At 48.3% G+C, this 11,139-nt stretch overlaps 1 protein-coding gene across 1 annotated transcript; it reads left to right on the top strand.

Moving 5' to 3' along the window:
• The first annotated feature begins 2,191 nt into the window (after positions 1 to 2,191).
• On the top strand, positions 2,192 to 6,808 carry SLC25A4 (solute carrier family 25 member 4). The gene is made up of 4 exons (XM_045998457.1): positions 2,192 to 2,422; positions 3,970 to 4,456; positions 4,971 to 5,111; positions 6,359 to 6,808. Exons 1-4 carry the CDS (start codon positions 2,312 to 2,314, stop codon positions 6,514 to 6,516), a joined length of 897 nt encoding a protein of 298 aa, XP_045854413.1. The 5' UTR covers positions 2,192 to 2,311; the 3' UTR covers positions 6,517 to 6,808.
• Positions 6,809 to 11,139: the final 4,331 nt, after the last annotated feature.

Below are 11,139 nucleotides of genomic sequence, written 5' to 3'. Positions count from 1 at the left end.
AATCTCAAAAGAAAAACAACAAAACGAAACGTGTATAACACGCATTTATTGCTGTAAATATGTAAAGAATTTTAAATATAAATACTCTGCTTTCACACCACAGGTAGTCAAGAGTCAAGGAAGATTAAAAATGCATACCCAGGAGCGCCTGGGTGGCTCAGTGGGTTAAAGCCTCTGCCTTCAGCTTAGGTCATGATCCCAGAGTCCTGGGATCGAGCCCCGCATCGGGCTCTCTGCTCTGTGGAGAGCCTGCTTCCTCCTCTCTCTCTGCCTGCTTCTCTGCCTACTTGTAACCTCTGTCTGTCAAATAAATAAATAAAATCTTTAAAAAAAAAAATGTATACCCAAGGAAAACCCTGGCAAACTAAATCAGATCACACGGGATACGTGCAGTTCCATAGCAATTAAGGAGCGCAAATTAGAACTCATAAAACGGCACAAATAACTAAAAGATGCTTTTTTAAAAGCCAGTGCTGGGGGAGGATCTGTGACCATTTGACGCTGCTGGTGGGCTGCGTTCTTTCTGAGGAGCAACTTCTCAATACGTAGCAAGAGCAAAAAATCTTTTTAAAATATTTAATCTACCCATTCCATTTTACAAAACAGAAATGAGAAGGGAAAATCATAAAGGGAAAGTGAAATTTGTGCAAAGTACGTAGCAGCATTATTTTTCATCGAGAAAACAAGAAACATCTCTAATGCACAAAGTGAAATGTTTAGGCAACTGCTCAACAGTAACAGAATGGAAGCCAGCTATTATGTGGATTAGTTTGATCCATGAAAGCTGTAAGAAATAAAGCTGACTTAGGGACAGGTACATCCACAAAGAAACTGTAAGTTTCTTGGGACACTGAACCATCTCTTACTCAAAGTGAATCCGCCAAATCAAACTTTGTACCTGGTACAGGGTAAATGATGCAGGGCTTGTTGAACAAATGCTCGAATGGCTTTTCTATTAATGCTGAATTCTTGACCTTCTGCCTGCTCCGACCTTGGTAAACTTGCATTTGCTAGCTTTCACGGGGCTCGCCTAGATATCTGGACTCTAGCCTGCCCAGCCGCAGATAAATGCATACCCTTCGTGGTCCTGGCACCTGACGAGTGACCTCTGCTCTACTGAGGGCTCCGTACCCCGGGTGTCAGACAGCTGCTGTTCAATTAACAGTTAACATGAAAGGCTGCTCACTCATCAGCAAGCTTATGAAAAAAAATGCATAAACTTTGTCAAATATACAAAATTGGGAAGAAACTTGTAGGAGCCTCCCCAGTCCTCAGTGCCTAGCATGAACTGGCAAACACAGACAAGGATACGACCTTCTCTTACTTGACTCCCAGTCTCCCAGCTGCTCAGATGGGAAGGCGAACAGCACTGACCCTCGGGGAATGCGCCACCCGCCCGGAGAACATTCTGCCCAGAATATGTCCCCAGATTCTGTTGACAGCGGAGCAGCACATTGAGGGCTTATGGGATTTACAAAAGAAGCGTCCTGTAAGGCCCATTGTAAGGCCCCCGTTGCGCCCGTGCACTTGCACTCGGGCTTTCCCCTCTCCTGGTGGCGCTGGAGGCCAGGGCCGTTAAGTATTTCATGGTAGAATGAATGATTGAGGGACTGAATGGAGGGAAGAGGGGATTGGGGCAAGTTGCCAGATTATGAGCTAATCACAGCATCGAGTGACGTTAGCATTTATTTTGGAGGATCTTAATTTATTTGCGAGCGCACACAACTCCGAAGAGGCCATCCAAGCAGGGAACGCGGTGAGGGACAGACGGGGTTGCAAGGAAGAAGAAAACGGCCCGAAATCCCTTGGCCAGGAGCGGGTCCCGTGCAGGCCCGAGGTTAAAGCAAGCCGTGCTTGAGGCATCGGTCCCCTCTCTGTCCCCAGGTCGGCCCCAGCCTAAGCCTTCTGGTGCTATAAATACAGCGGCCCACATGCTGCAGAGACACGGTGTTCCCTCGGCTCGCCGGGACAGATAACATGAATTTGCCCTTTAAACGTCCCAAGCTGAAGGCACAGCCCCCGGCCCACCCCTGCCTCCCGGAAGCGCCTTCGCCCCGGTTGCCCTCTGCCGAGGAGGGGGACGGCGAGGGGGTGTCCAGGCACCTGCCCAGCCAATGCGCGGTGCGCGCCGGGCCCCGGGGTCCCTCCTCCTCTCGCGAGACGCCGCGCGGGGCATATAAGGAGGGCTGCGGGGCGAGGCGAGCGGCCCCTTCGCGTCGCGCGGGGACGGAGAGCAGGTGGCCGTGCCTGGCCGGGCGGAGGCGAGAGCGAGAGCGCGGCTCCCGGAGGCTCTGTGCGCCCGGCGGTCACCATGAGCGATCAGGCGTTGAGCTTCCTGAAGGATTTCCTGGCCGGCGGCGTCGCCGCTGCCGTGTCCAAGACCGCGGTCGCCCCCATCGAGAGGGTCAAACTGCTGCTGCAGGTAGGCACGGCGGGGCGCGGGCGCGGGCGCAGCGAGCCGGGTGCGGCAGGGCGCGGGCAGGGCGCGCGGGACGCGGGCGAGCTGCGGCTGCGAGGGGGAGCGGAGCGGAGCGGGGCGGAGCGGGGCGGGCCAGCCGCGGCGAATCTGGGCTAGGCCACGGGCCCCGGCCTACGGCGAAGGGGAAGGTGCCCTCTGCGTAGAGGCAGGTCCGGCGTCCCTGGCAGATTCCTGGTGTCGGGTGGCGCCCAGCGTTCGGGTGTCTATATATGGAAACCCACGCCGGGTAGGTTACAGCCAGCCAGAGCCCGCTCCTGGGACGGCACTGACCCTCCACTTAGGCCTCCGAGGTCGGCCTCACCTTTGGATTTTCAGGTCCTTTGCACCTTTTGTCCTGCAACCACCTTCTACAGTGCAAACCTCGGAATAATTATTGCCCAAAACCTCGCATACTGTGTCCCATGCATCATGCTGTAGGCTGACATTTATTTCATTTATCTTTCTGTAAGCTCTTAGGTATTATTCCCACTATTTTACAGCTGAAGAAATAGGTTTTGAGAGATTAACAGTTTTCAGAATAGACTCATGTTGTCTTACCTCGTCCCCAAATCTTTTCGTCTGCCGTCTGGTCTATGACTTCTCTTCCTCCTTCTCATCCTGTCTATCGTGTGTCTCTCTTCTTGCCCAAAAGGCAAGGGCCCCTCGATGAGAAACTCAGCCTCCTCGATTTGGGAGTCAAAATCATCATGAAGAAAAACCCCAGTTGCTCACTCACAGCGACAAACCCTTCAATAATTAATTACTTGCATAATTTGCTAGAAAATTTTCAGGCTCTAATACCCAGTGGATTTATTTACTTCTGTGAGAGCATCTACTCCTCCGAGATCCTGGTCTCCAGGGAGATCCAGTGAGACTGAGGCATCATTATCTCCTGCCCGTCCATTGTGTGTGTATTATATCAGAGCAGGTGCCCTGGAGGGCAGGAATCTTTAATCATTTCTATCTCCTGATAAGCCCCTAGCATAGTTCTCATACCTAGGAAAAAGGCAATGCATAAATGACTCTTTTTTTTTTTTTAAAGATTTTATTTATTTATTTGACAGAGAGAGATCACAAGTACACAGAGAGGCAGGCAGAGAGAGAGAGGGAAGCAGGCTCGCCGCTGAGCAGAGAGCCCGATGCGGGACTCGATCCCAGGACCCTGAGATCATGACCTGAGCTGAAGACAGCGGCTTAACCCACTGAGCCATCCAGGCGCCCCCATAAATGACTCTTTACAGTGGAGTCTTTTCAGTTTATTTGGGGAAGAACCTTTTCTCTCAAGTGCCCTGATAATTGAGGCAAAAGCAGATTTTTTGGCTTGTTATCCCAGTAGCTGACGAACTTTAGTTAATATCTGCTTGATTTCCCCATAGATATATTTTTTTTTTTTTTAAGAAAGAAATTCAAAGAGTTTTAAACGTTCCTTTGCTCCTGTCCTCTTTCCTTCTCCCTCTGCTCTGGCCATCCTCACCCAATCCACCCCTCCCTTCACCTCCTCCCCCTCGCAGGTCCAGCATGCCAGCAAACAGATCAGTGCCGAGAAGCAGTACAAAGGGATCATTGATTGTGTGGTGAGGATCCCCAAGGAGCAGGGCTTTCTCTCCTTCTGGAGGGGTAACCTGGCCAACGTGATCCGTTACTTCCCCACCCAAGCCCTCAACTTCGCCTTCAAGGACAAGTACAAGCAGATCTTCCTGGGGGGCGTGGACCGGCATAAGCAATTCTGGCGCTACTTTGCCGGTAACCTGGCTTCCGGTGGGGCAGCTGGGGCCACCTCCCTCTGCTTTGTCTACCCGCTGGACTTTGCCAGGACCAGGTTGGCTGCCGATGTGGGCAAGGGTGCCGCCCAGCGCGAGTTCAGTGGTCTGGGTGACTGTCTCACCAAGATCTTCAAGTCTGATGGCCTGAAGGGTCTCTACCAGGGTTTCAGCGTCTCTGTCCAGGGCATCATTATCTACAGAGCGGCCTACTTTGGAGTCTATGATACTGCCAAGGGTGAGAGAGGGGCCTCAGGGGGTGTGGAGTGGGGAGGAAGAAGGTCCCCAGGGGTCTAACTCACGAAGGACCGGATATTTATTAATAATCTTGGTTTTATTCCTAGTCCCTGAGCTAAACGGATGCTTCTGAACGGGTGGTGTGGTGTGGATAAATAGCGAAAGGAGTCTCCTTGTCCTCTACTGAAGTAAACTCTGGCCTTGAGTTATTCAGAGAGGAAGGAGGGGAGCCTGCCTCCCCCTTGCCACAGCTCTGTCAGTGACCGAGTTGAACTTGGAGCCCCTTCAACATGCCCTGTACCCTGGGCACCACTCTGGCTTCCCTGGACCCACAGGGCAGTCCCCAGCTTTGGCTGGCTGCCTGGTTGTGAGGCACCCACAGGGGCAGGTTCTTCCAGAAGGGTAGGGCATGGAGTTGGAGGTTCAGTAGCCTCTTCTCCATCCCTGCTTGCTTTTGGCTGAGCTGCTGAGAGAAATCACATCACAGCCATTTGGCTTCTTGCCTCTGCCCACAGGGATGTTGCCTGACCCCAAGAATGTGCACATTATTGTGAGCTGGATGATTGCCCAGAGCGTGACAGCGGTCGCAGGGCTGGTGTCTTACCCCTTTGACACAGTCCGCCGTAGGATGATGATGCAGTCTGGCCGGAAAGGGGGTAAGCCTGACACCTACTGGTCTAACTCTCATTTCTGTGCCCAAGAGAAATACTATGCAGGGCTCTTCCCAGTCTTCACTGTTCTTGTTAAAATTACGTGGTATAAGAACTTAGGAAAGAAGCTTTATAGTCAGTCCCCTTAACACTGTCAACTGTTCCTTTAGAGAAAAGAATGTGTTTCTATCAGAGATAAGAACATCAAAAAATGAGATATTTCGAGGTGAACTTTACTAAGTATCTAATATTATAGAGGCCATAGGCCCTTTTCCCTTAGAGCCTGGGTACAGAAATACAGGAAACTAATTAATTAGCTAATTTATTTAAAAATACTGCTTTTGGGGGACGCCTGGGTGGCTCAGTTGGTTAAGCAGCTGCCTTCGGCTCAGGTCATGATCCCAGCGTCCTGGGATCGAGTCCCACATTGGGCTCCTTGCTCAGCGGGGAGACTGCTTCTCCCTCTGACTCTGCCTGCCACTCTGTCTGCCTGTGATCCCTCTCTCCCTCTTTGACAAATAAAAAATAAAATCTTTAAAAAAAAAAAAATACTGCTTTTGGGAGACGGTGCTTTTGTTGGGTGACATGGCCTGAAGCCATTTTGGCTTCCATAGGTCGAAACATGAAATTGCCACTTTTAACATCAAAAAGTCAAATATTGGGGTGCCTGGGTGGCTCAGTGGTTTAAGCCTCTGCCTTCGGCTCAGGTCATGATCTCAGGGTCCTGGGATCGAGCCCCGCATCGGGCTCTCTGCTCAGTGGGGAGCCTGTTTCTCCCTCTCTCTCTCTGCCCGCCTCTCTGCCTACTTGTGACCTCTCTGTCAAAAAAAAAAAAAAAAAAGTCAAATAATAGTTCCATTTGCTTCAGCCTAATAGTTGTATCTCTTTTAACAGTGTTGGGCAATATAATCTGAGACTCTGCCCATAAGATTTTCTGTTCTCATCCATAAAAAGGGGGACCATCAGGTTAGAACTTCCACTTCACCCCATCCCCTCCCACTTTATGGTCTGACCATGTGTGAGTTAGCTAGTTCATTGCCCTAGTTCTTTACCTGATTTTGGGTGGAAGGAGCAGGATTGACAAGAGACACTGACAGTTATGCAAGGAAGAGGGTGTCTAGCTGGACACCACATGAAGCTGGGGCTTAGAGCTCAAGTGACTGACTTTCCTAACACTGTGTATAAGTGTCTTGCAGAGGAAAAGCCTCTTTCCTCCAGAATTGCAGAATCCTTACCAACATTTGTTTCCACAGCGGATATTATGTACACTGGGACGGTGGACTGCTGGAGGAAGATTGCAAAAGACGAAGGAGCCAAGGCTTTCTTCAAAGGTGCCTGGTCCAATGTGTTGAGAGGCATGGGCGGAGCTTTCGTATTGGTGTTGTATGATGAGATCAAAAAATACGTCTAATGTAGTTAAAACTCAAGGTCATTGGTTCCAGATCCATTGTGTGGTTTAATAGACTTTTCCTATGGGAAGTAAAAAGAAAGATCTGGGATAAAACCAGACCGAAAGGAATACCTCAGAGGAAAAAAAAAAAGCTTCACTGAGTGTTCATTAAACCACAAATGTATTTTGTATTTATTTTACATTTAAATTCCCACGTCAGATATAAAATAACTTATCATACTTGTATAATTAACTGAAGAACTGATAATGAAGATAACCGAATGTGAAATCTCAATAAAGACCACTTAATGCACCATGTTTTTTTGAATTCTTATTCATTGCTGTGTGGATTTAAACATAAGACCACAAATGCGTATTTTCTAGCATGACTTACATAACTCAGTGGCCCAGCTTCTGAATGTCAGATGTTCTACTGTGTGTCATAGGAGTACCTACAATGCTTAAAATTTGTGGTTTTCAAACTTGGCGGCTTTTACCCACTTTCTTTTTATCTTACCTCAGGCCGTGGTGCTGGGGACTCCAAAGCGGGGACATGGATCCTGACTTTCGTAGTCCCACCTGATTCCATGCACTTTCATGCAATCTTCAGGAACTCTGAGATTATACTGAACAGTGTTGGGAGTTTTGTGAGATGAGGAAATGTTCTGTCTTAGGGCCTTTAGAGAAGTGTGATACTTAGAATTTTATGACAGGTGGGCAGTATTCACTGACAATCAGCTAGCAAGCTAGTAGTTAGTACCTGTTAGGCTCTGTGGAAGATCCAAAAAGACAGGAGCCAATTCTGAAAGAAACTTCCATGGGGTTAGGAGAGAGGAATGAAATGGCCGTTATGATATAATGTAATATCTAATATAATCTTGGTTGAGTAGGACTAGAAAGGGGGACGTGAACTGTGGGGAGTGGGAGGAGGCAGGCCGGAAAGAAAATAGCAGAGTCAGATAACAGGGATAGAAGGTATCTGCCAGCACTTCTTTGCGGTAAGAGTTTATGAAGACTAGAGGCAAAGTCAGTTTTGGATTTGATTCTCATAAACTAGTGACCAAGAGAAAAGTAATTACAATTTCTAGTTGGAAATTACTTCTGGTCCAGGCTCATAGAGCACGAGCCTGTTAGCGATAATGCTGGAAACCAATCCCTAGACCCTAGGCAAAGCTCGAAAGGCAGGCCCATGTGTTTTATGGTTTCCCTGATGGGTGGTTTGAGGGATGTGGTGTCTCTGTACCTCCTGTTCTTCACCCTCCTCCCCAAGCTTTCCCACCTACTCACTCCTACCTCCCCAGTAAAAAATCAGCTGCTTTGTTTTACCACAACAAACAAGGTTCCATCTGCCCTACTGTAGTGCCTGTCTGTGCTGATGGGTCAGTTTCTCAGCCCCATCTCAAGGCCAGGTCACAAACACGTAGTGTTAGGGGCCTTCCGGATACATTACCCTCATGCTGCTTTTCATCCCGAGAACGGTGTGAATGGTGTGAATGGTCCAAATTCTGTTGCTGATGGAGAGGAGGAAAGCAGGGCAGGCTAGTAGGGCAGGAACTTCGGTGGAGCATAGCTCAGAGTAAGGCCAGCAGCCTTTTTAGTATTTGAAACCTAAGAGTTAGGTGAGGGAGGAGCCATGAAGAGCAGCTGAGACCTGAAAGCAATGGATGAATAGTGGGTTGTCCCAGCCCAACCAAGAACCAAAATTGTTCTCGAGTCTTTACAGGAAATGGGAGAAGTTTATTAAACACACATTATCTGCCACGTGCGTGTGACCCAGATGTCACCCTCCCCGTTCTGCTAGGGTTACCTCGATTGCACTCAGGAAGTGCAGATTTGCCCAAAGGGCCCCAGAGTCAGTTCAGTATCATTCACTGGGGACTCCTAGAACCAAGCCTCTGTCACGACGCTGTCTTCTGGCCGGGGACATCATAGCTTTACAAATCCCCTCACTGTACCGTCACTGTGCAAAGCTGTCACACCTGAAGCTCTGGGAAGATGGAAAGGGTTTACATTAAGCTAACAACTCGGAATGGAGCACCCTGCCCTCAGGAATTCCTCACTAGCCCCCTTTCCTGCAAAGCTCTCTCCCTAAATGCAGCCTTCCTCTTACCACACCCCCTTCAAAAGTCCTTTTCATTTTTTATGTATTTACAACTTGCCTCAACTGTTTTGTGTTTAAATCTTAAACCTTTTCCTTTCTGTTTTACTTTTGTAAAATACATAAATAGCACAGCTCGTGCTGAGACAAAATTGACAAATACCTACCACGTGCCAGGCTGTGAGAGAATGGAAGCTCTCTCTTCAAGGGGGCAGTGGTTCTTAACTGATTTCACTGGAGCCCAGAACAGTGCCTGGGACACAGGCTGTGTGCACTGTTTCTTAAACTCAAGAACAAATGAGGAAAACATGCACCTACAACCCAGAGTGAGAGAAACAGAAGATTTAGGGGAAGGCGAGTCCTCTAGTTTGGTGGACTCTTTTTTTTTTTTTTTTTTTTTTAAAGATTTTATTTATTTATTTGACAGAGAGAAATCACAACAAGGCAGAGAGGCAGGCAGAGAGAGAGGGAAGCAGGCTCCCCGCTGAGCAGAGAGCCCGATGTGGGACTCGATCCCAGGACCCTGAGATCATGACCTGAGCCCAAGGCAGCGGCTTAACCCACTGAGCCACCCAGGCGCCCCGGTGGACTCTTAAACATGCAAAGGGTATTGAGTGGACAAGTTGGGGCATATAATGTAACTGATAAAAATTTCTGGCTGCTTTACATTCAAATTTCAAGTCTTTAAAAGGATCATTTTACAAAGTCTACCATGCCATGAATTCCTTTTGATTTTCTGCTTCTTTGAATTTCAGCTTTTTCATCAATCTGTGATAAAATTGAACCTTACTGGCAGAGTGCGTATTTGCAAATTGGCCTCCTCTTTAAGATTTTATTTCTAACCCTTTGTGTTCATTCGTGGGTACTGCCTGATACACAGCTGAGGTCAAACAAGGCCAGGCAGGATCTGCCCTCTTGTGTCAGCTGTCACACTCTAAAAAAGGGTCTTCACATTTTCGTGTTTTGTTGGTGATTTCATGGTTTAAAACGGCTCCCAGCATAGTGCTGAAATGATGTGCAGGGTTCTGAAGTGCAAGAAGGCAGTGATGTTCCTTATGGAGAAAATGTGTGTCACAAGCTTCCTTCAAGCATGAGATGTATACCACAACCTATAAAGAGCTGCTGAAGGGGGGCACTTGGGTTGCTCGTGGATAGAACATGTGACTCAATCCTAGGGTCATGAGTTCAGGCCCTATGTCGGGCGTAAAGCCTACTTTTAAAAAAAGAGCCGCCGGACTTTTTAAGCAGGGAACTGACTTCAAATTTCCATTTTAGCACTTTGGCTTCAGTGTGGAGAACGGATGCGGGCAAGGAGACAGTAGTGCAAACAGAGCAGTAGCAGGGGGACCACTTGAGGACTAGGGACTTGGGAGTGGGGTTCAAAGGGGGAGGGGACCATGCTTACCCTCAGGCTTGTCACGGGTATGAAAAGACAAAAGGATAAAGGATCACATTCATCAGCATCCCCCAAGCAGGTAAGGACACACTGGGGAAGAGAAAACTGGGCTGCTCCATTTGACAGCTGCCCAAACACCTTTAGGCTCAAGATGAGCACAATTCATTTGGCAATTTCACTGTAAGATCTAATAATTATCTTGGGGTGCCTGGGTGGCTCAGTCATTAAGAAGCTGCCTTCAGGGGGCGCCTGGGTGGCTCAGTGGGTTAAGCCTCTGCCTTCGGCTCGGGTCATGGTCCCAGGGTCCTGGGATAGAGCCCCACGTCGGGCTCTCTGCTCCGCGGGGAGCCTGCTTCCTCCTCTCTCTCTGCCTGCCTCTCTGCCTAGTTGTGGTTTCTCTCTGTCAAATAAATAAAAAATATAAAAAAAAAAAAAGAAGCTGCCTTCAGCTCAAGCATCATCCCAGGGGTCCTGGGGTCGAGTACCGCATCAGGCTCCCTGCTCAGCGAGAAGCCTGCTTCTCCCTGTCCCACTCCCCCTGCTTGTGTTCCCTCTGTTTACTGTGTCTCTGTCAAATAAATAAAATCTTAAAAAAATACACTTTAAAAAAAAATCTAAGAATTATCTTAAAAAACCAAGTATATTTGTAGTTTTACAAAGCATTTCCATATTGGCAGACTAGGTAATACAAACCAATGCTCCCTCTGAAAACAAAAGGGTTCAAAGTATTTAAAATAAAAATCTCTTGAAGGCACTGAGGAGCTAATAAGGCATGTGAAATTATGGGGCCAAGGCCATGATTTGGAGGAAGACAACCCTGAGAAAAGAGCCTAGTATTTGAGGGTCAGTTTTCCCTAGGCAGTATCTTCAATATGTGGAAAACAGCCACAGGGATAAGGAACTAGAAACAGAGTTGAAAACCTCTTGGGGAAGAAGTGACAAAACCCAGAATCCAGGGCCTTCCAAGGAAGAGGAGCCCTGGTAAACATCCATGTGGGGACTAGGACCCCCAAAGCGTGACCCTGTAACAGTAAGAGAGTATGGGAAGTATAACCCATGGCCACTGATGCCCACTCCATCTGTTTTAACACGATTTGAGACTTCAAGCACCCTTGCTGCCTGCCAGAAGCAAAAGTAAATCCTGTCTGGA

The sequence above is a fragment of the Meles meles genome, chromosome 2 (assembly GCF_922984935.1).
Source record: "Meles meles chromosome 2, mMelMel3.1 paternal haplotype, whole genome shotgun sequence".
In the NCBI taxonomy this organism is placed as follows: domain Eukaryota; kingdom Metazoa; phylum Chordata; class Mammalia; order Carnivora; family Mustelidae; genus Meles; species Meles meles.
Note: the sequence above shows the minus strand (reverse complement) of the source record. Positions and strands in the feature narration are given on the sequence as shown.